The sequence below is a fragment of the Ictidomys tridecemlineatus genome, chromosome 12 (assembly GCF_052094955.1).
Source record: "Ictidomys tridecemlineatus isolate mIctTri1 chromosome 12, mIctTri1.hap1, whole genome shotgun sequence".
Lineage (NCBI taxonomy): Eukaryota > Metazoa > Chordata > Mammalia > Rodentia > Sciuridae > Ictidomys > Ictidomys tridecemlineatus.
Window position 1 is genome coordinate 99,987,603 of NC_135488.1, and position 25,823 is coordinate 100,013,425.

Below are 25,823 nucleotides of genomic sequence, written 5' to 3' on the forward strand. Positions count from 1 at the left end.
AGCTAAAATCTTTTGATAATTTCATTTCTAAATAAATTTTTTAAATGTTTTAAAATGAAAACCCAGTTTTTTCACCCAAAATGCTTGGTTTAACTGTACATATTTCATCCACCTTATTATCTTAACCTTCAAATTGTCCTGACCTTTAAGTTTTCTTCCTTCATCTTTCCCATGTTAAAGAAAAAAAAAAAAACCAAACCATTTGAGAAACTGGAGCAAAAATAAGCCATTTCTCTTTGTAAATTGATTATCTCAAGTACTTGGTATAGTGATTAAAGCTGACCAGCATGCTTCCCAATCAGGCCAACTGACCACCACTTTTCCGAGCTGATGTGTGGCAGAAGCCATTGGCATTTAATGCTGGATTTACTTTCTATTCAGCAAAGCCACTGCTTATTCTTATTTCCTGCATAACTTTCTCACCTGAAACTACTGGTTATTCACATTGATTTGCTCTTAATTATTTCTACTGCAAAGCCAACTGTAAGTGTATGGTAATAAATGATATTTATTTTATAACACACTACAGTGGGAAAAATAGTGAGTTGGGACTCAGAAGTTCTGAATTTGAGTTCTGTGTCCCTGACTGTCCAGCTACATGGGCATCAATCAGTCGAGTCACTCAGACCCTGTGACTCTTACATGCAAACCAAGATAGCCAGCTGTCCCTCAGAAAGTTGCTGGGAGATTAAAGGAGATCATTTAAGTAAAACTACTTGGAAAACAGAGAATATTGTTTGATTATAAATACTTCTTTCTAATTCCTGGCTGAACCATACAAATCAGAAATTTAAGGCTGATGTGGCACAGTTTGACCCAAACAACACTTACCAAAATATCAGGAGAAATAACCACAGAATGCTAAATGTGGAGGGAGAAACCACACTGATCTTTCTTTCAATTGTGACTTCATTGTTTAACAATGAGTCCTTGCTGACTGCACACACAGGCACAAACCAGAGCAGCGGCAGCAGAATCACACTTGCCACCAAGGACAATCTGGGACAATCTGGGACTGGGCCCTGGGCTTCAGCTCCCACCACACATTGTCCACAAGATCACGCAGTCGACTCGTGTTCACAAGCTGCAAAAACCAAGCATTAGCCTGTGGAATTCATGAAAAATAAAACTGAATAATACTTTCTACTGTCAAATCGCTCTGAAAGGTCCAGTAAGTGGATCAAGAAAGATGAAAAAAGAAGGAAAAAAAGTGGCAATGAAGGATTCTTTAGAGTTCACACACCACAGATCTAAACAATAAACTCAACAATGAACAAAAGTGAGTCCAAAAGTGGGGAAAAGTCTATTGAAATGGGATGAAAAATAAAGATGCTGAAAAACAAGAATGAATATTGAAATTTAAGAAAACACTTTTCAGAAACAACAAATGAAAAAATTAAAATGAATAAATAAAACTACTACCTGAGAAAAAAAATAGTTACAGTCACATAAGCTGTCTGTACTTTATAGAAAGTACAAAGGGGGGGGGGAAGCAACAGAAAATAAGCAGTTTTTTCAAAAGCAATGGCATCACAATGGCAATTTTTCTGATAACTTAAATTTAAGCTGATGATAAAGGACAGAGACAGTCGAGTTTCTGCCAGGAAAATTGCGCAAGTCAGAAAGCAACAAATCAAGCAGGGTCTGCAAGAGCAAGTAAGTCCGTGTGCTGCAATTTTCAGGGAAGGGGTGGAGAAAGGAGCAAAACACAAGTCACAACATCTCAGAAGTGCCAAGGTCACCCTAACACAGTGGAAAAAAAGATAAAGCATAAAGAAACAGTGAAATAGAGGTACCTCACATGCCTCAAGACTGGAACATAGTAGACTACCCTTACAAGACAGGGCAGAGCCTGTCCGCGGACCACAGTAATGAAGTGGATTGGGCACACTGTGGTTATCCTGTCACGAAAGCACCATTCTGTCACCCAGTAACAGTGTTTAATGAGGCTACACAGTATTTCTCCTCAAGGTTTCAACAAAAGATATCTCGTTTCACAAAATGAAAACTGTCTAAAACTTGCAGGATTTTCAAGCTCTTGGGACTGCATTCAGACATGAAGCACGTCACCCTTCACAGAAACAATAAATGGCCTTTCATGTGGCTGGTGACCAGACTGCTGGATACTACAGAAAACAATTCTAACTTTCATAGAAACAATTCTGCCACTCAATTAACAGCACTTGGAGAGTCCTCCGTTTGGACAAAAGCCCTCTGAAGCTTCAGAAATAAAACTGTAGATCTGGTCCCCTCTCCTCTCAAGAAAGCTCCTATTTACAAATCCCACTCAAAAAGTGGGATCCTTCCATCTCACAAAACCACAAGTGGCTCTTGGTTATTCATAATCCTCAAGAGTCATCTTGAGGTTCAGAACCCATCAGCACAGAGCTACAAGTGGGCCCAAGAACTCCCCTGGGAAGATCCCCTCTACTTCTGCAGGACTCAAAGTACTTCACAATGATAGTTTAGGTTGCACACAAAATTTTGAGGAGGGCAGACCACACCACACATAATAATGAAAAGTCACCGCTGTGTCCTTCCTCATGAGTTATCTGTTAAAGGCAGAAAGCTGAGGGCCAGTATTCTGTGCTATCTTTGATACTCTCCACCAAGCAGTCAGGCCCTGTGCAAACCTTCTACCTCTTGATAATGACCTCAACTCCAACTTCATGGTGGGGGCGGGGAGTGAATATGGGTATGAGTATAAACCTGACAGTAATAGGTCATCAAATATGAATTTCCCACACCTCAAAATTTATCTATTGCTTTTTAGTTTTCCTCCCCTGCCTCAGAAGACTTCCCTCTGTGCCTCTGCTCTCATCCTCATCTCTCCTACACACGGACAGGCTCTTGTTCGACTCCTATTCTCCAGTGTCTGTGTTCCAGTCTCTACTGCTACCTACCCAACTACCCAAAACTCAGAGGCTTAAAGCCACCCCCATCTCATCACGCTCACAAGACTCTGTGGGACAGAAATAACAGGCAGAATGCAGATGATGATTCTTTTGCTCCTCGCAGCACTGAGAGCACTGTATTTAGCTGGTAGGATCCAGCTAGCCTGAAAAGACCAATATGATTTCACTTACATGTCTGGTGCCTGGGCTGGATAACCCCAAGACAACTGCCCAGTGCAGCACCTCCATATGGCCTCTTCATGTGGTTTGGCTACTGGACAGCATGGCCACCTCAAAGTAGTCAGATTTCTTATGCAGTGGTGCAGAGCTCCAACACAAGTGTTCCCACTAGCAAGATGAAAGCCCCAGTGTCTCTTATGACCAAGCCTCAGAAGCCATATGGCATCGTTTATACCATACTCCATTGGTCAAACAAGCACAAATTCAAGAGGAGGGAAATTACTCCACCCCATAAAGAAGGTACAGCAAGAAGTCCTTTTGTGGCACAAAAGAACTCGTGGGCAGGGGATTCTGCTGTAGTCATCTTTGGAAAACACAACTTCCCAGTCTCCTACTTGACTGATAAAATCCTTTCAGTCTAAAATCATGCTCAACATTTTAAAATATCTACTGTTAGCATTGTCCAGAGTAGAGGTGATGGTTTGGGGATGGTTTGTCAGGTGCTGGAAACCTGGTCCTCAGTGTGGCAGTGTTATGGTGGTAGTGGAAGTTAGGTCATGGGGCCCACCCTCAGCAACGTGATTAACTCTATCTTGAGGGAATGGGTCAAATCTCACAGAACTCAATTAGTTTCTACAAATGTGAGCTGCTCTAAGTGAGCCTGGAACCTCTTTTGAATCCTTCTTCTGTATCTGCCACTCATCATTTTAATATACTTTCTTGCCATTATGATGGCATCTGCCATGAGGCCCTCATCAGAGCTAAGAGATGCCTATACCATGCTCCTGTGCCTCCAGAACTATTAGTGAAATGAACCTCTTTTTTCCTTATAAAGTACTCAGACTAAGGCATTCTGCAATAGCAACAGAAAACAGACTAGAACAGTATGCTTAAACAAAGAAATAATAAAAAGGTACTCACGAGCAGTTGAAAAATACTTAGCAAAACTTAGCAAATTGTGTACCAAGGAACAAAATGTTCAAAAGGAAGAACAGCAAAGAGAGCTGAAAAGGAAGGCTAGGGACAGACTGTCAGAGTAATTTGGTTTAGTAGAATACAGGATAAAGAGAAAGATAATGCTGGAAAAATTATGATGGTACCAAACAATGAAGGTTTCAAACACTGCTTCAAAACTCACCCTAAGTAGGGTCTCGATAATAACTAGATGGGCAAACAGATAGTAATCTGTAATTACTATGCATATCAACCTAGCAGGTCTATACAAACTTTGCAGTTCTCCTTTCCTTCTTCAACACAGAAATGATGCTTTTTTTAAAAAAAAAAGCCTTAGATACTTCCTTGTCCCATATATGAACCATGCTTTGGTTCAATGCTTTGAGATCCATGGACTTTTCTTTCCCTAACGCAGGAGATGGTCACCCCTGCAATTAGGTGGAATTTGTCTTACCCATGTGTAGTGAAATTACATTTTTAAAAAATTTTAAAGGAGAAAGAAGGAGGTAAGAAGAATTTTTTAAATTAGCTGAAGAAGAAAATTTTGCAATTTGCTCTATACCGAGATGACCAAATTGCCTGATTTCAACATTAAGTACTATTCATTCTTTCATCATGACAAATCATAGGCATATTGTCAAACAACACATTTTATGTCTAATCATTTCATGATCTGCTTATCAGATCCATCCCAAGGACAAAATCAAAAGCCCTGCCACACTAAGGACAAATTCAACTTATCCTTTCCTTCCCAATGTACTATATTCATCACCCTAAAATAAGAGACTAACCTGTTAAGAATTGCCCTTTAGGGGCTAGGTTGTAGCTCAGTGGTATGGTGCCTGCTTCGCATGTATGAGGCACTGGGTTCAATCCTCCATACCACATAAAAATAAATAAATAAAGATATTTTTTTTAATGAACTGTCCTTTATATGTATCAAAGTGCACTCTACTGTCATATGTAACTAATTAGAACAATTTTTTAAAAAATCCTTCCAAGAAAAAAAAAAATTTGTCCTTTAGAAGGTCAAACTGGTTAGCCCCATTCTAGCCCAAATGCTGGCAAACTACTTTGACAAGTTCCTTTTCTGAATTCTTTGTAATTACTATGCATATCAACCTAGCAGGTCTATACAACCTTTTCAGTTCTCCTTTCCTTCTTCAACACAGAAATGATGCTTTTTTTTTTTAAAGCCTTAGATACTTCCTTGTCCCACTAATGGGTCCCCAAATCAGTGTTCTTTCATTTAAGATTTTCCACATGAGATCTAATATTTTAATAAATCCCACCATTATATACAATCATAATGCATTAGTAAAAAAAATGTAGATTTAAAAAAAGCAAATGTTTTTTAAAAAACATAATGTTTTAGTATTACTATTTTACTCATAATACTTTCTGATGGTCTACTACATATGTTATACACTGCAAGAGACCTTACGACATCACAGGTGGAGGGTTGCGCCTAGAGTTTAATAACATGTTATTTCAAAGACTACAGATTTGGCTTTTTTTTAATATTTATTTTTTAGTTTTAGGTGGACACAATATCTTTATTTTACATGTATGTGGTGCTGAGGATCGAACCCAGTGCCTCGTGCATGATAGGCGAGCACTCTACCACTGAGCCACAACCCAGGCCCCTACAGATTTGTTTTGATAGAAATAATCTGAGTATCATATTTTCCCATACCTCAAATCCAGATTTCTACTTTTATGCCATCTCTACTGCATTATCAAGATTTGGGTCTGCTTATACAATGTAATTATCTGATGTCCCCAAATCTAACATAAAATCCACCTTCAGAATGTTCAGTTTTTTAAATAAAGCAGCAAAATTTATCTTTCCTTTCACTTCATTCATATGAGTCAGAACATTTAAAAAAAAAAAAAAACAAGAGCCGATGTTAGTGAACCCTATTGAAATCAGGCTTTTTCTAAAGATAAAAAGAAGACTCAGAAGTAGAAAAGATATGTGCCATCACATATGATTAAGGATACCATTTAAAATAATCCATGCCTGAGTTTGAATTCCCTTTTTAAATGGGTTAAAGGTAGTTCCCATTCCTCAGAAAGAAAATCAGGATGCTAAGATGTGACCTCTAAGTCATGAGAAAGGAGGAAAATTGCTTACTTTTCTAAGTCACAACATGGTTCACCCACTATGGCATGATAACCTGGAGCAACTAAAATGATACTTTCATTTTAACACTCAACAGCAAAGAAATGTGCTTTAAATATCTCTGTGTTCCATATCGTTTGAAAATCCAATGCAAATACCCAAAGCATATCCCAAGTGAACAGACCCAACAGATGCTGATAACATGAACAGAAAAATTCCAGTGTTAAAGGGAAGAAAAAATTAAGAGAAGTAACTGGGCAATAGTATGGCCTAAGTAATTAGACTGAATTTGAAAATTAAAGCCTAGAACAAAACAAAACAAAACAAAAAAATCCTTTTGTGACTCTAAGATTCAAGCATGACTTCATTAACAACTGGAATTTAGAAAACCTCTGATACACAAGTCTACCTTATGGAAAAACCAGACGACATCACTCAAGTATGTGTCCTACACCAACAAAATGGATGGGTCGTTTCAAACTGCCAGCCAGCACCTTCAGAATTTACTCAAGTTTGAAGTTTTTTGTTCTTTCAAAGGAAGAAAGCAGCAACAAGTAACAATGGTGTGCTTCCTGGACGTAGGAAGGGTGAGAAGGGAGTGCTCCAGCTGCCCTTCCTAGAGAAATATGCCAGCTGCCTTCTGCTAGCTGAGATCACGTTGCCAAAAACTTACAGGAGAGCAGTTATGATGGATGACTGAAAATACTGATCTGCTGCAAAGAGGATGTAGTGCGAACCACACAGGAACTGACAGGAAATCAACCCTCAGGCTGGCACTTACACATTGAAGAAGGCTAGGAATCCTGGACCTTTGACAGCCAAATTTCATCATCTTCCTTTGTAGGAAGAGCTACCCTTCCAAAAGAACAGTCAGAAAAACCTGTACAAAGCTTTATGGTGACTATTCCTGTTGAATAGCACTGCTCCCTGCTGGAGTCAGTGGTTTCCTCACATCTGTTAAGGGCCCATCTGTGGTCCGAGAGCACTGCCTGACCACACATCACATGCTAGCTGGCACACACCTTCATATTGTCAGTGGTGGGCCCACTGAATGCCATATATGAGTCATGGGCGGTGAGGATGGTAAGAAGAAAAACTAATACTTGGAGTTCACCAAATAATGAGTCATCCTCCTGGAAGAAAAGAAAACCTTACAATTGGCAGTTCTTTGGTATGAAATTTTAAAAAATGTTTTAATATTAATATTAATTCCATGAAAGTTGGCAAAAAGAAAATGAGTGAGAAATGCGGTATTTGGTTAGCTTATGCCGTGTAAAAGTCCAGTTCATGCTCCAAGAAAAAGAATGAGTAGGATATCTATTACCTATTCCTAGACTTGCCTTCTGCACTCACTGCTGCCAAGTTACTCACTCTCCCACACAACACTTTCCATACTAATTTTGACCCTGAAGAATCAAAAAGAAGTCTTGCCTTCTTTGCACCCAAATGCCAAAATGGAATCTTTTAGTATCTCACCTTTAAAAAGGGAATGTTTGAAAACAGGCCTCTCTGGCTGTGACATCAGTGAGTTGCTGAGGCCTCCAAGGGCCGGAGGAAACATTCCCAGTCCCTCGCAGTGATGCTGCACTCCTACGGTACAATCTGGCAATGGCCAGGGACCAAATCTTTAAAGCTGTTTTATGGTATTTAACATATGGTCATAAATTGCTCAGTGCTCTGAAGAGGGGCTAAATTTGCCACCCCTATTGATGAGACATGTTCTTATTTATTTAAATTTAGTGGCAAACTGGCATTTCTCCAGATGGAGAGGTTTAGGCATTAAGTACAAAGGAAGAACTAACTAGAAATGAGTTGTAACTTTTCTATACACTAAATGTAGCCACTATCTAACCAGCTTCCCACACAGCAAGACAATAAAGGAGAAGATTCCAATATCTAAGGCTCAAAACAGGGGAAAACATAAATTTTATTCAGGCAAAAATAACATTTTTTCTTAAATCCCTTTCTCTTTCTCCTCAAACTAGGTCTATTCCCATCATCTCCCTTCCATATCCCTTGATTCCCCTCATATTAGATGTACTTGATCCTCATCTGAAATCCCACATCTACAAAATTCCCTGGAGCTTCCCAAATCCTCTTTTATCTACCTTCTTTTTTTTAACTATATTTTTGGATAAGTTGCTTATTTTTTAATGGTTATAATTCTCCACTACTAAAGTATAAATCATACCAAAACATTTTGTTCCTTTTCTTCTAGGAGCTAGCCAATTGTCAGTGATGGAAGAAAAACAAGAAATTTGTGGGGTTGTCACTAAAGATATTAATATGAATTGTATCAAAAGAGAAATAATGAAGGGCAAAGCCACATGGTTTTCTTTTCCATGTGCTATATAGAAATGGCTAAAGAATCAAAAGATGATTATATTGCCTAATCTGAAATGTACAGAAGGATTTCATTAAGTTGGAGGTTTGACAGCAGTCTGGAAATAGTATTAAAAGAACTATTCAATCAAGAATTAGACTTTTTAAATCAACAAAAGTCTTGCTTTTTAATTTCAAGATATGGAAGAGTCACATCTGACACAAAAATAAATATCTACATATATACACAAGTATAGAGAAATATTTTTAAACTTTAAATATATACGAGTAAATATGAATGTTATATACTGGAAAATAAAGCATGGTTTCTTTTAGGAGAATGAAATATGAAATCTCAATTATATTCCCCAACAAAAATCAAGGGAGATCAGATGACACCGTGTAAAGCCTGATATGCAACAAGAATCCATCTGGAGTGTCTATACCATCTGAAGTGGCCATAACATGCCCCAAAAGGTTATATGCCAATTTCTATTTGAAATATCACAGAGATAAGAACAATTTAATGTCCTTAAAGGGGCAAAAAAACAAAAAGAGGACCACTTGAAAATAGAGGATATCAAATCCCTCTGGATACTTGCAGTAAAAACCTACTTTTGTAAACACCCCTCATTCTGAGGTCAAACTAGAATTTTAAAATCTCTGCTTGACCTACTCTGAAAAAGTTCATGTCCCTTCTTTTCTAATATGAAGACACAATTGGCAGTGCTACAATCTTGCAAAAAAAAGAAAATCATGCTGAAAAACAAAGATAATTATTAGAAATATAGGTATTTATTGACAATATATGCTGTCTCAAGATACTATCTATAACTCAATCACTGATCAACCTAGCACATCAATAATCACATTAAATGTAAATGATCTAAACATACCAATGAAAAGACAAAGACTGTCAGAATTAAAAGCAAGACATAATTATATACTCCCTTATGAAACTCACTTTAAATGTAAAGCCCCAAATATAGGTTAAAAATAAAAGAATGGAAAAAATTGTACCATGTTTTATTAATATAAATAAAGCAGATTTTACCCAAGGGCAAAGAGAATCAAGTCAAGTGGATATAATGATCCTAAATGTTTATGCATATGATTAACAGAGCTTTAAAATATGTGAAGCAAAAATTGACAGAAAAGTAAAAACAAGTAGACAAATCTAAAATTATAGTCTGCAATTTCCCCATCATTCTCAACAAGTAATAGAACAACGAGACAGAAATCAATAGAGTACACACTTAAACAACATAAACCCCTAATATACTCAGAGATCTCAATGTCCTTCTTTGTGAAAACAAGAGAAAATAAGAAGCAATGTTATATTTAAACATCTCTATTACCCACTTGACCTAATTCTTATTTACAGAACACTCCATAAAGAATAACAGACACACATTCTTCAGTGCACATGGAACATTTACTAAGACAGTGCATATTATGGGACATAGAACAAGTTTGAAAAATTTTAAATGATTGAAGTCATACAAAATATGTTCTATGACCACTATGAAATTAAATTCAAAATCAATAAAAAAGAATAATAGAAAAATCCAGAAATTTATAGAAACTAAATAACACATTTCTAAATAGCCAGAGGTTGAAAGAAAAAAATCTAACAGAAAATTAGAAAGTGTAATAAATGAAAACACCACGACATGAAAAAATTTGTAGGAAGTAGTTAAAGCAATACTTAGGATGGAAATTTACAGCACTACACACTAACATTAGAAGAAAGGTATCAAATCAGCGTCTTCAGCTGCCACCTTAATAAACTAGAAAAAAATAGCAAGTAAAACTCAAAAGTAAAAAGAAATAGTAAAGATTAGAATGGAGGGCTGGAGTTGTAGCTCAGTGGTAGAGCGCTTACCTCGCATGGGTAAGCCACTGGGTTCAATCCTCAGCACCACTTAAAAATAAGTAAATAAATAAAGATATTGGGTCCATCTACAATTAAAAATATTTTTTAAAAGATTAGAAATCAATAAAACATAAAAGACAATTACACAAAGAAGATGGATGAAACCAAAAGCTGGTTGAGGACATTAATAAAAATGATAAATTATTAACCAGGAAGTTAAAGAAAAAAACCGGAAGAGAATACAAGTTACCAAAATTAGGAAATCAGAGATGATACCACTATAGATTTTACATGTATTTGTAAAAATAAAAGAATATTATGAAAACTTTATGCCAAAAAATTCAGCAACTTAGATGAAATGGATAATTTCTTTTAAAGACACAAACTAGCCACACTCATGCAATATGAAGTGGATAAGATGAGTAGCGCTATATCTAGTAAGGAAATTTAATTTGTACTTTAAAACCTTTACAAAAAGAAAATCCTAGCCAGGTGCAGTGGTGCATACCTGTGATCCCAGCAGCCATGAGACTGAGGCAGGAGGATCGCCAGTTAAAAGCCAGCCTCAGCAACTTAGCAAGACCATAAGTAACTCAGTGAGACCCTGTCTCTAAATAAAATACAAAATAGGGCTGGGGGTGTGGCTCATTGTAAGTTGCCCCTGGGTTCAATCCCCAGTGCCAAAAAAGAAAGAAAGAAAGAAAGAAAGAAAGAAAGAAAGAAAGAAAGAAAGAAAGAGAGAGAGAGAAAGAAAATTCTAGGCCCAGACTGTGACACTGATAAATGCCACTGAACATTTAGGGAAACATAACACAAATTCTTCATAAACATTCATAAAAATTAAGAAAAGTGTTTACTTATCAATTCATTCTATTCTGAAATCTTTTCTGGGGAGTCCCAGGGATTGAACTCAGGGGCATTTGACCACTGAGATGCTTAGTTCCTCACTTTTGCTGAGGCTGGCTTTGAACTTGCCATTCTCCTGCTTCAGCCTCCCAAGCCACTGAGATTACAAGCATGCCTCCATGCCCAGCTCTGACATCATTTTAATTATGATTTAAAAACTGGGAGAAAAATAAAAGAGAAACTATAAATCAGTATAATTCACCAATTATACATAAATGTAAACTTTCTAAAACTTCAATTGAATTAAACAACAACATTTAAAAAGAATTAAACATCACAACTGGAGTTTATCCCAGGTATGCAAGGTACTTTGTATACTTAAAAACTGGTCAATGAAATACACTAGATTCATAACATTAAAAAAGAAAAAAACACAATCTTCTCAATGGATGAAGAAAAGTATTTACCCAAATCCAACTTCACTCCAGATTTTAAAATACTAAATAAAATAAAATATTTTCAATTAACTGGGAATAGAGGAAACTTAGCCTAATAAAGAGCAACTCTGAAAAACATACAGCCAACATTATACTTAATAGTGAAAAAAAAGAACTCTTTTCCCCTACAATCTGTAACAGGTAAGAGTGTCTACTCTGAACATATTCAGTCTATAACACATTGGAGATTCCAGTCAGTGCACTAAGGCAATAAAAGGAATTGAGGCTAGACAGGAAGAACCAAAACTGGAATTCACAAATGACAAAGTTTTCTGCATAGAAAGTTTCAAGAAAGCGACAAAAAAATATAACTCAGACATGAGCTTACCATACTTGGATGATCCAAGACCAATAGACCCCACCCCCCCCACCCCCGCCAAAAACAACAACAACAAAAAAAAAAAACTAGATCTCTATATAATAGCAATTAAAAATAAAAGCATTTTAATAAGTGCAAGACCAGTACATCAAATACTAAAAAACACAAAACTAAAAAACAAGCTGATTCCAGCTTTTTATGGAAATGCAAAGAAACTTGAATCTCCAAAACCATTTTGGAAAAAAGAATAAAGCTGAAGGATTCATATTCATATGAATAACTTTCTCAATAGGACCCCTAAAGCTTAGGAAATAATGCTAAGAGTTAATAAATGGGATGGCATAAAATTAAAATGCTGCCCAGCAAAGGAAACAATTAAGAATGGAAAGAGAGAACCAACAGAATGGGAAAAAATATCTTTGCTAGCTATTCTTTTGACAATGGATTAGTATCTACAATATATAAAGAACTCAATAAACTTAACACCAAAAAAAACAAATAACCTAACTAATAAATGGACAAATGAAACCAGACACTTCTCAAAAGAAGAAATACAAATGTCCAACAAAATATATTTTAAAAAGTTCAACACCATTATCAATTAAGTAAATGCCAAATGCCAATCAGAATTACCCTGAGATTTCATCTCATACCAGTCAGAATGGCAGTCATCAAGAATACAAACAATAATAAATGCTGGAGAGTATGAGGAGAAAAAGGAACACTTTTACACTGCTGATGGGACTGTAAATTAGTATAATCACAAAGGAAATCAGTATGGAGGTTCCTCAAAAGATGAGGCATGGAACCACCATATGATCCAGCTATTCTACTCCTCAGTGTTTATCCTAAGAATTAAAGTCATCATACTGCAGTGATACATTCATTTGTGTTTACAGCAGCATAATTTACAATAGACAAACTATGGAAACAGCCTAGATGTTTATCAACAAATGAATGGATAAAAAGAATGTGGTGTATATATGCAAAGGAACTTTCTTCAGCCATAAAGAAAAAATAAAATTATGTCATTTGCAAGAAAGTAGATGGAACTTGAAGTCATTATGTTAAGCAAAATATTTCCAACTCAGGTCAAGAGTCTTATGTTTTCTCTCATATGTAGAAGCTAGAGAAGAAAAAAGAAAACAAAGGTGGGGGAATCTCATGAAAAGTAAGGGAAACCAATAGAATAAAGGAAAGGGACAAGGAAGGAGGGGAGAAGTGCTGGGGAGTGATACTGGCCAAATTATATTGTTATATACATGTACTAATATGTAACAAACCCAACCATTATGTATAACAATAATGCACCAAAAAATGTGTAAAAAAATAGAATTAAACAAAGTAAATAAATCATATAATTAACTGACAAAAATATTAAATGTGTAGAAGTAAATTTAACAAAATCCGTTTAAGACATGTTCACTGAAAACTACAAAATACTGCTGAAAAAAATTACAACCTAAATAAATGGACAGGTTACCATTTGCATCTACTGGAAGACTCAATGTTAGTAAGATATTAAGCTCCACAAATTGACCTCCAGATTCAATGCACTGTTCAGCAGGACTTCTGTAACTTTCAACAAAGAGCTTTAAAAAAGAAGTTATAGGATTTACACAATCTTATTTAAAGACATCCTATAAGGCTACAGGAATCAAGAGCGTGATGTTCTTTGGTTAAGGACAGACATACCAAGGAAATACAATGGAAGGTTCAGAAATGAACCACCCTAAAGTGGTTTAATGACAAAAAATATGGTCAAAATTAGGTCAAAATGGATCAATATCAAATTGGCAAAAATATGGAGTAACTAGAACACTCAATAAATTGCTATCAGTAATGTAAAATGGCACAACTACTTTGGAAAACAGTTTAACCACATATTTATAAGGCTTAAAACATGATCAGACTACTTCTATGTATTTGTCCAAGAAAAATAAAAAGATATTTCTACAAAAAGTCATCTATAAAAATGTAGTGGTAACTTTATTCACAATAGATAGCTAAAACCTGGAAACAACCCAAATGTCCTTCAATAGATGAATGAATAACAAAAAAACAAAAACAACTACAGTAGGTCTATACAATGTTATACTTTGTATACTTTCTTTTATTCAATAATAAAAGAAACAAAGTACTGATAAAAGTAACAATATGGATGAATCTCAAAAACATTTATGCTGTATGAAAGATGCTATACCCCAAATTCACAGTATATGATTCCATTTATATAAAATTCTAAAATAGGCAAAAGTGTTGCATAGTTTCAGAGAAAAGCTAAGACTCAGGAGTTAGGGGAAGGGTGCTGAAGAAGACCGACTTGATTTGTCGAGGGAAAGAAACATTCTATATCTTGACTGTGGTCTAGGTTACAGGTTTTTACAACTGCCAAAATGCATGGCACTTTACACTTAAAATGGGTACATTTTAGTGTATGTAAATCATACCACAATATCAAAAAGATATAAAAGAGTGGGATATAAATTTCCACCTCCAAGTTGTGTTGATTAAATGAACTAATAATGTATGCTAATTCTATTTTCTTTAAAATCATGCTCCACAAGTTAGCTTAGCAATGATATCAGTCACTTCTTAATAAGCCATTATTGGCATTAAAGCCAGATTATATATGTATTATTAACTATAACTAATCTGATTTTACAAATTTAAATAAATAATATTAGTTGCTACTCTAGGTATTTCTAATAGTCCATGAATTCCAATAAAATAAAATATTCCAAAAGAGCAAGGCAAAGGAATCCTGAAAATCTAAGGGAGAGAATGTCTAATCCACAAAATTAGCACTTTTTACTTGCCTTTCAGTGAGCGTTTTTTAGAAAAGTCACTAAATCAAAGATGACCTGCCTCCCTAATTAGCCTCTAAAAATACCTTGAATGCTAGATAATAATAATCTTTAAGTAAGTGAATCTTTTTTAAAAGATAAAAATAAAAGTAAAATGGACTATGCTACTAAAGAAAATTACAGTGCCTCTCACCGTGATGCAAAATGCTAAGTCCCTGGACACAGTGCCCAACTTTTCACTTAGCTCAACTGCAAGTCATAGTAAAAACAGTTAACTCCTACTCTCCTTGCAAGAGACAGAAGAGAACTAGCCTAAAGAGGTTCCCAAATGGAGAGTACATCCATCATGATGGCAGATTTGTGAGTGCAAATGAAACATCATACATATGTCACAAAACAAGCTATTTTATTATTTGCTTGATTTGTCCAACTAAAGCCAAAACAGTGTGAACAAAAGCAGAAGCAGGAAAAGCAGGGCCTCAGGGGAAGCACAATAAGCAAATCCATTGTGCCACAGCTTTTGACATGCATTATTGTTAGCTGAGCTCCAACTGGGGTGGACTGGGAAACCAGAATGTTAGACTTGACTGGCCTTGAATGTCAAGCTAAGGAATTCAGCCCACTAAATACTGGAGGGGAAGAAGGAGAGGTTGAAGCAGAAAGATTACTAGGTTAACATTTCCCAAATAGATTGTTTCTTTTAAACAGTACAATAAGTTGTCATCCCAACAAAAATGCCAGCAGCTATAGCCACACCAGTCAGCTTTGGGACCTACTGGTCAAAGTTCAGAATGTAAGGTGTAATAATAAAGCAAAGTACAAATTTCTTATACATGAGATGAAATCAATAGAGCTTTGATATCTTTTTCAGCTGATGCACAAACTTCCCCAAAGAACCACTGGTCCTTAGGTGCCATCAGGTTGGTTACCAGTTTCTGTGTGACAGCCATCATCTCCACATCCCTCAGTGCCTCTACTCTGTGCTGTATCAGCAAGTTTTTAGAGGGCCAAGGACAAAAAAAGAAGCACATTCTAAGCTTACTACTCTATTTTCTTAGAACAAATTAACATGTAATAGACCTGAGATGCCAATAAGCATTGTGCTAGCACACACAAACACATGCACACACATGCACACATGTAGCAGGAAAACCCTTCAAGGAGGTAAGGATCAAAAATGAAGCTGAATTTGAGTAGATTTAGTAAAGGAGAATTCTAAAATGCTATTTGCAACTTTTCTATAAAAATCTTTGCATTTATGTTTGGCTACTGTTTAATTAAATAGTGCATTCCATTTCAATAGCAGTTCTGAAATTGGTTTCATTCTCCAAAAACTGCATACTTAAATTTAGTAATGCAGAACTGAATACTTGGAAGTGAAGAGTACTTTTACGCTGAACCTCTGAAGACACGAGAGAAATGTATTATCCAAATTGGAATTTTTTTTTCATACTTTGTCCTATGAAGGGAAAGAATTTCAACTTTGAAACCTTTGGGGAGAACTTTTTGGCATGACTTTTTCACTCTGTCACAAATGGTTTTGATAAATATTCATCATTCCTCTCAGATGATAAACAACAGTATTGCTCCATTAAAGACAAAGGGAAATGTCAGTAGTTTCATTTAGAAGTGCTTTAGAAACGCGATTTCCTATAACAAAGTACCTGCCCAATTTATGCATACCTTATGTTAAAGCTGACCTCTAGCAACCAGCCTGATAATAAATGACCCAGAGCCGCTGGCCATATGACTGTGACACAAGTGGACACTTTTTAGCCCAAGCCACCAGTCAGAAACCCTCTCCTAGGAATTTAGACTCAGTGATTTCCTTTCTGATGGCCTGCAATCAAGTCACTATGTAGGAGCTTAGGAAGTCATTTTTACCCAGTGTGAAGAGAAAGAGAAATCTGGGGGAAAAAAAATAAAGTGACAATAGACTATATTGCACAACAGAACACAGATGCTGACTGGCCACTATGGTGTCTACTAGCCTTCCAGACCTTGGTTCTGATCCCTGTGAAACTTGGCTATTCTTTCTGCCTTTGGGCACCATAAAATTTGCTTGATTACTTATAAAGATAAATAAACAAATTCTTTAATTTAGGTTCGTTCCAATGGGTTTCTTATAACCAAACAGTCCCTGATTAAAATAAATTGTTAGTATGAAATACAGAAATTTTAAACAAAAGATAATTTCAAATTTGAAACCAATGTTAGCAAACTGATTTACTGGCCACAGACTTGCTCAATATAACTTATAATATTTCAATAATCTCTCTTCATAGTTGCATAAACAGTGTTATTCAAAGAACTTGCAGAATTAAGTTTTGTCACTTCCTCATCAAACCTCATCATTGCCAGATCCAAAGAAAGAACATGGTTCGTTCATTCCACAAACACTTATTAAGCCTCTATAAATGTCAGGCACCAAGCTAGAGAATGGAAAAAAAACATGAGCAAAACAGCCTCACTCCCTGCCCTATTTAAATAAGATATGCACACAAAAAACAAACTCAATAATTTCTTCTAGAATTAAATTCTACAGAGCATGATAGGATGGCTATTTTTACAAATACATGTTTATATGAAGCTTATGGCTCTGCCTCTGTGAATTTTGCTGTCGCTGGTAAATTTTCTCCACTTCAGTGGTGCTGTCTTAGACCTTAACGTGTATTTTATTCACATCAATCCTGATCACTGAAGATCCACATTTCCACTCCTGTTTAAGTAAGTGTAAGTTGTACCTTCTATGACTGTGAGATTGAAGGACTTCTCTTCAGTTAAGAGCTCTATCCTTTGACATTTTCCAAGAGTGTCTTATACAAATTGGCAACTCTCTCTCTAGCCAGCAGTTGTCTCTTCGCATTAAAAGAGCTGAGAAAATAATAGCATCATTCCTAATGTACTATAATCTTCTGGCTTTTAAAATTTCAATTATTTAATTTTGAATATGGGTAATTCTGCAGGAATCAGTTCACAGATTCATAGGTAGAAATATGCCCTCTCTTTCACCTTTCATTCTCATCATTAACTGCACAAAGTTTCCTTTACTCACAGATGAAACAGATTTGGACAAGGAGTGTTTTCTAATATACAAAATATTTTGAAATATAAATTTTTAATTATATGCTATTTCATTAATCTGCTTTCAGAGGGCAGAGCAAAATATATAAAGACAAAATTGGTTCAGAATCCAAATCTGCAAAGTACTGTATGTCCTTCCTGTTTTCTGAATTGTTAAGAGCAATGTTCCAATTACAAATTCTTTGTATAATAAATAACTTCTAAAGACTGAATTTCTGTTGGCAAAAGGCTGATACAAGTGACAGAATGCTGCGTTCTTTTAACATTACAATCAACAAAAACCTGCATGCTACGATTCATTAATTCATGCATGTGTTCACTCCATTCCTTCCACAAATATTTAGCTGCATATCTCCACTGCACTAGGAATTGAAGATACAATTAAATAAACAAAACAGCCTCCATCTCTAACTTCACTAAGCTTAAAGTTATGAAATAAAATTCAATTAATTCCAAATATGTCGATTGAACATTGGTTAAAATTATAGTTTAACTTGCATGCCACAAGTTTTCAGTAGAATTTAATGAGAAACTTTAAATAAGAAATCGTTTAAGAGTGTAAAGAACTAAGTTTGTGAAAGATTATAACCAGAACTAATTTTGAACTAATTTTGCTTAGAAATAAAATTAAGTTTCATTCTAGGTCCTGTTTCTTAAAAGTCAAAGAGCTTTTCTGTTTGCTATGATAGTTATCATCCAAGGACTGTAAAACTATATAACCGTACATTTAACTATGTTTGTGTTAGCAAACCACATTTGTTAAAATGTTTGTTATTGAGAATTGTATTTGTTCATCTAAAGATGAATGAATATTATGTTGGTTATAAGAGGTTCAATTCAATCACAAGTCTTGTGAAAATTAACCACTATGACATTATTGATCTTGGATATAATCAATTTAAGGTTATAAAAATTGATGGAGTAGAAACATACCTAAGTCTATATCTTTGTAAAAATTTTTCTAAGTAAAATAAAAGAGTGACTTAAGAAAAAATGAGTGAGGCTAACATAATTTTGAAGCAATGCAGCAGTATGTTACTGTTTTTAAAGATTCATTACTTCCTATGATTTTTCTTTACAGTAAATTCTGATTAATATAGTAAATTTTCTACTTCCATGAATTTCAAATTATAAAGAGAGAAACTATACTAATTACTGAGGGTAATAAAATATCTAATTGTCCTACATTACAACTACTATCAACACACCATGACTCAAACCCTCCTAGAAATGTTTGTGAAAGATTATAGCCAGAACTAATTTTGAAATAATTTTCATATAAGTTACAAATAAAGAAATCTTAAATGACCATGACCTAAATATCATACAAATTAAGGAACATAAAACAATCTTGCTTTGTAAGCACTGACAAGAACAAATTTATGTGGGCAGGTAGAAAAACACAAGCCCAATAAAGATGACTCAAGTGAACTTTGCTTGAGTGTTAACTACATGTTCAAAGGGTGTATTTTGATTTTCTAAGTTAATGTGTATTTCACAATGTTTATAATCATAGACCAATGACTTATATTTCATAATTTATGTGGCTGATTTGTTTATTTTTGATGAATCTATCATATTTTCAACAAATTTTAAAAAACAAATTCTGTCTGAAAATTTGAATAAGCTTATTGAGATGGCCTCCATATTAAAGTACAGGGGTACCCCAAAGGATGCAAATTTGAGAGGGTAATTTTTTCAAACAAAAGGCAAAGTGCTACCTTATATACTACACCTTCACAAAGAAATGAATTTCACCAACAAATTTATACATAACACCACCTTCCACTAATCTGATAAATAAAATCTTCCTCTGGGTCTGCACTCCCTGACACTGAAGCATATGGCCAACATTCTTCAGAAAGCATTCCTAAATTAAGTCAAGTTTTTCAGAAGTAAAAAATAATGTCATCCATCTAATTCAGTAAATTTGAAGCATAGTTTCCATGATCAATTACATTTTTCTTTTATTTGGTCTGCTTAAGCATAGGACTTACTTTAGACTCACTTTATTGTAAGAACCCCAATATATAATGGCTATTCATTCATTCATTCATTAAAGAGCACACATTGGCCTAAATTAAGTCCTTAAAAAAAGTTATATCATGATAGAACAAAATTACAACAAAATGAATGCCAGCAATAGGACTAATCATAAATGTTATAAAAGATTTCCTGTGAAAATGTTATAGTAATGAGAAGATACAGAATATTAGCAAATGCTTCCTAACAGAAACTCATACAGCTAGAAAGATGCCAATGAAATCACACAACTTCTGTCTCAAAACCATGAACTGACCACATACATTTATTTCTTCTTTCTTCTGAGTTCCCCCATCCTGTTTGAAAAGATAGGTAGAAAAAATTCAAAATAACAGGAGGGTAAAGAGAAAGAGGAGAAAGTAGCAATCAGTAGATGAGAAATTTCAGCAAATTTCTGGAAGGCAGAATGCAGATGAAAACATAGTGATTGACAAGACAAGGCAAAGGACGCCTTGTCCTGCAATATGTGAGGTGTAGGCTATTGATAATGAAGCCAGATGTACTGGTAAACCCCTACCAACTTGTAAAGGGAGGCAAGAGTAAGGCACTGGGCTATAAACAAGGATATTAACTAAAAGCTCCTCAGGGAATACTCTATATAGCACCCCCAAAATGGTAGCCACTTTTGTATCCTCAGTGCAAAAATACGAGAGATTCACTGAATAAACAGAACCACTTATTTGGAAAACAGTTGAACTACAAAATATGACACATAGGGTCCCTCATCCTATTAGCTGGCCCATAATTCATTATACTCTCCTTAAGCCCTGCTCACCTAATTAATAAAAACCCCTAATCAGTATTTTATTGACTATCTCAAATAAATATGGATATCTTTTATTATTCCTACAGAATAAGAGAGGGAAAAAAGATGTTAAACAAAAATATACTCCCTGTGAAAAATTAAAATAACTCAAGTAACAAAAATTTTTTAAATCTCTAAGTTTTAGTCTCTGAAATATTTTAAAAGATAACTTAAATATTAAAATAGAACAAGATGCTGTAAAAAAAGCAACAGAGAGCAAGAAAGAGCTCTTTGAACATAAGATATCTAAATTGTGAACATGGAAATAAAACATGATCATCAGGGCTACAGAAAAGGGAGAGAGAAGTATGGAATCTGAGCAAGTTATTTGAGACTGGGTTTCAGCAAGTTAAGTAGATGACCAGTTTACTAAGAGATAATTCTACAAAACAGAGAACCCACGATACCTACATTCAACAAAAGAAGGTAAAATAGAAGTGAATAATAAAGACAAATCTCATGTTGGTTATTATGCAGGGGAAGGCCTACAGAGTAATCACTCAAGCAATTTATAAACGAAGTACTGAAGAAAATTATAGATTCAGAATAAACAATAAATTATCAATCATGAAAATGCAAAAGGAAGGCTGGGATGTAGTTCAATGGTAGAGCACCTGCCTAGCACATATGAGGCACTTGGTTTGATCCTCAGCACCACATAAAAATAAAATAAAGGTACTATGTCCATCTACAACTAAAGCGATTTTTTTAAAATGCAAAAGGAAAATAATAGAAGACAAAAGTAGGAAGGCAAAGAAAGAGGAATAAGCCAAAAGACACTATCTATGGTTCGTAGGAAACCAAATAAGTGTTTGTCATTATTGCACAGCAATTATCATTAAGTAATAACAATGCTAACTCTGTGCCTGGCACTTACTAAGAACTCTTAGGGTCTGTTCATTTAACTATAAAATATATGGTTTAAGGTGATCTTTGGAAAAATAAAATAAAAATTGGGGGACTAAGAAAGTAGCTCAGTGGTACAGCACTTGCCAAGTATGTGAGAGGCCTTGGGTTCAATCCCAGCACAGCAAGAGAAAGTAAAAAATTATTAAGTTACAGGATAACCAACACCGGAATGTCAACAGTGATATAATTACATTAAAGTGGAAGAATGACATAAAGGTTAGGATGAAAATAAATTGATGCCTCATTTATCAGGGGAGGAAGTGAAAATATAATAATGTCTCAAATATGTAAATCAAAAGACAGAGGCAAAAGCATATTACTTAAAGAAATGGAGACCAACTCAGAAGAACTAAACTAAAACAATTTTGTTGTTTTAATTATACGTTGTTCTCTCAGAAAACAGTATTGGGAGAGGGAGTCACAGGACAGAAGACTATAGCTCTCCTACACAAAATAATTTCAGTGCTATTTTCATTTTTTTAAATATTTTTCTTAGTTTTTGATGGATGCAAGACCTTTATTTCTTTATTTTTATGTGGTGCTCAGGATAGACTCTAGTACCTCATACATGCTAGGCAAGTACTCTACCACTGAGCCACTATTTCCATTTTTAACTATATGAGTAATCTACTTTGATCATTTCTTTTAAATTTAGTTAATATATTTTCACAACAAGTAGCAATCTAATATTGTCCTACTACTTCAAACAGGTGAAATTCTTTTATATTTTAATATTTTTATAGAATGGTCAAATAATGCAAAGTTAACAAATCAGCATGTCCTAAATTTTTCATTCAATGCTACATTTGGTAAATTAATACAAAGTGATTCTAGACAATGCTAAGATGTGGCCCGTCATGGAATATAATGGTAAAACATATCCAGAATCCAAAAAGCAGTTTACCCACCTGGCCCATCTTTAATGTCTACGCACTGTATTCCTCCCTAAGAACACAGAGATTTTAATGCCCTGTTCACCACAGCTGTAGGTTCAAGACAAAAAATTCCTGATGAGATTACTGATACTAACCAACCAAAGCTCTTGTCAGTTCTACACTAGGATAGCACTTTAGCACTGGTAATAGTGGCAGAGAAGGCTGATGCTACCCAGGTGAGATGCTCTAAGGGGTAACCTAAATCCAGTGGTACATCTTGTACACTATCTAGCTAAGGTAAGAAACCTATGGTCCCATCACATTCAATTTAGCCTGCATAATGTTAGCCCCACTAGATTTTTGATTTTGAAAAAGTAACCAACATCTAAAACTGAATTCATATGAAAATTGTGACCTTTACTTTCTGGGTCGAGAGAGGTAGCCCCCTCAGAGACAAGGTGCCCCAATTTGTCAACACAGTCTGCTTCCCTCATTCATGATACAACTCTGGCCATCACAGGTCATTTGCATTTCTGACCCTTACTATAAAAGAGATAACATGTTAACTTGCCTAAGCCATGCCAAGATCTTTGAGGAAGAACTCTCACAGTCAGGAGACAACTGGAAGTGTATCAGTGACAATGGTTCCTGGCTTCAGTGGCTCCAGAAGTTTAGAAATACTGGTGAATAGCGGCCATTCCTACCTAAAAACTCTCTAAATAGGTATTTTAAAGCAGTGGATCTCTTTATTGGGGTATTACAGAAGAGCTACTTATGGAAAAAACATACATAACACATAACACACGCACACACACACACACACACACGTAAGAATTATTGTGCATGCCTAAACATTAAGGATATCTGAGGCTAGGGCTATAGCTCAGTGGCAGAGTGCTGGCCTGGCACATGTGAGACATCGGGTTCAATCCTCAGCACCACATATAAATAAATAAAATATAGTGTCTATCTACAACTAAAAATATTTTTTAAAAAGAATATTTGTACATGCCCATTTGCCTACAACTTATTCCCTGTCAACTGCCTTCCTTTTAACAGAGCTAGGATTGAATGACAGATAAGAAAAGTTGTATATGTCAGTTGATCATAAGCAAAAGAGAGCATTTAATGGCTAGAAATAAAAACTAAAGCGCAAAGTCCAATAATTAACAACATAATCTCTACTTTGATCAAAACAGTCATAATTTTCTTACATTTTAATGTTTCTCCAGCATATGGAATGTGAAGTTTGAATCTGTCACAGTTGGGTCCGGGAGTCAATGATGTACAGCTTCAAAAAAAGAGAGAGAGAAGAAAAGATTTTTTTAAATGAACTTTTTAAAAGCTCACCTATTTATAATATTTAGTAAAGTAAATAAAAAGTGAACTTCATAGACAAAAAGTTAAAAATACTGGTTTACAGAACAAAATAAGTCTTTAATCACAGAGGTTAAAACAATAAGTCTTCACCTAAAACGAGTAATTCATTTATCTAACAATAAAACTTACATGCCTTCTAATAACATCAACAGTTTCAACTACTTCCTTCAAAGAAGTATATCTTGACTTTTAAAACTATATATATGATCCAAAACAGGTCTCTAGTCTTTGTTGCCAAGAATTATAAAATAAGAGTAATTTTATGGTCATATTTTAAACTAGACTCCTAGCTTTCGCTCTCTCAGAACAGAAAAGAGCCCACTTTGGGCCTTTTTTCTGGGACCAGATGGTTTTCTTTCTTTCCACAAAGGTATGATGCTTCATCTAGATTTGGCACACTGCAACTTTCATCTGCAGGAAAGCACAATGTATTATACTTGGTTTTGGATAAAATGTAAATTTTAAAAGGGAGGTGGTTGAGTTAATCATCAAGGACACAATGTTTTGTTTTGTTTTGTTTTTTTAATCAACTACTTCACAAAGTTCTGCAATGTTCTTTGTTCTCCACACACATCTACTTTACAAAACATCTTATGATCTTACAAGTCAAAATCTCAACTGCATAACAACAGTACTGGCCTCATAAGCTAATAAAATGCTATCACAAAGCCAACTGAGGAAGTTAGATCCTTCTTTTTTTTTAAGGGTGAAAGGAGTAGGAATTACTTAAGTGTGAAGAATAGAAACAGAACTCCTGCAGGGGCAGGAGGGCACCCCAATAGAGGTTGCCCTTCATTTCAAAAATAAGTGAGGCTTGGGCTGGGGATGTGGCTCAAGCAGTAGCGTGCTCGCCTGGCACACATGCAGCCCGGGTTCGATCCTCAATACCACATACAAAACAAAGATGTTGCCGAAAACTAAAAAAAATAAATATTAAATATTAAAAAAAATAAGTGAGGCTTTCAATTTATTGAGTAATGCAAAAGAACTAATTTTCCCTCCTAATTCCAAAACTGACTCTGAAGCAATTGTGAAAATGAACCTACAAAAAGTTGTTTAAGAAATGGAAACACAGATGGAATAAATGTACAACTTCTATAGATGGTCACTTTGAAGGGTAAAGATCATATGAAGATAAATTCAAGAAATGTTGGCTTTAAAAAAACTATCTCAGTCTCATATCAGACTTACTTTTATCCAAAAAAAGTAAATTTTCTTTCATTTGAACATAAAATAAAAAAGAATGAGAAAGAAACTTTAACTCAGATATAGTTAACATAAATCACTAGATTATTCCTCTTTATATTCAAGGACCAAAAAAAATGTTTTTAGATTAAAAACTAACAAAGTTTAGTAACTGAATAGTAACCTATTTTAATTTTTCACAGATTTTTAAAACACATTCTTCATTTACTGTCAGTATAAAATATTCTTCAGGGAATATTTTATTAAAAGATACCAAAACATTTCCCTTCTATAGGTTGGGTATTACTTATTCAAAATGTTAGGGACTCTCTAAGTGCTTTAGATTTCAGATTTCTTCATATTTTAGAATATGTGCACATACAAAATGGAATGAATACCTTAGGGATATAACCCTAATCTAAACACAAAATGCATTTATGTTTCATATATGCCTTCTACATCATAGGTTTAAGGTGAAATTTATGTAGTAATTTTAGTGCACCTGCATTTTGACTGCAACCTGTCACAGGAGGGGGCAGGAAGGGGAATTCTCCATTGGGGCATCATGAGGACACTCAAAAAGTCTTAAATTTTGAAAGATTTTAGATTTGGCATTTCCAGATTAGGAATGCACAACTTATAGTAAAATGTTTTCTTGCCCAAAACACAAAAGTTATTTTAAAGGATTTATGGAAAACACAAAGATTCCAGCATTATAAAAT

General features: G+C 34.9%; 1 protein-coding gene across 1 annotated transcript in view; it reads right to left on the reverse strand.

Moving 5' to 3' along the window:
- The window catches only part of Babam2 (BRISC and BRCA1 A complex member 2), a 388,027-nt gene that overhangs the window by 322,697 nt on the left and 39,507 nt on the right, over nucleotides 1–25,823 (reverse strand). Inside the window, exon 3 of the mRNA XM_005322497.3 lies at nucleotides 23,751–23,827. Within this exon, the coding sequence (XP_005322554.1) occupies nucleotides 23,751–23,827 (77 nt within the window). The remainder of the gene's footprint in view (nucleotides 1–23,750; nucleotides 23,828–25,823) is intronic.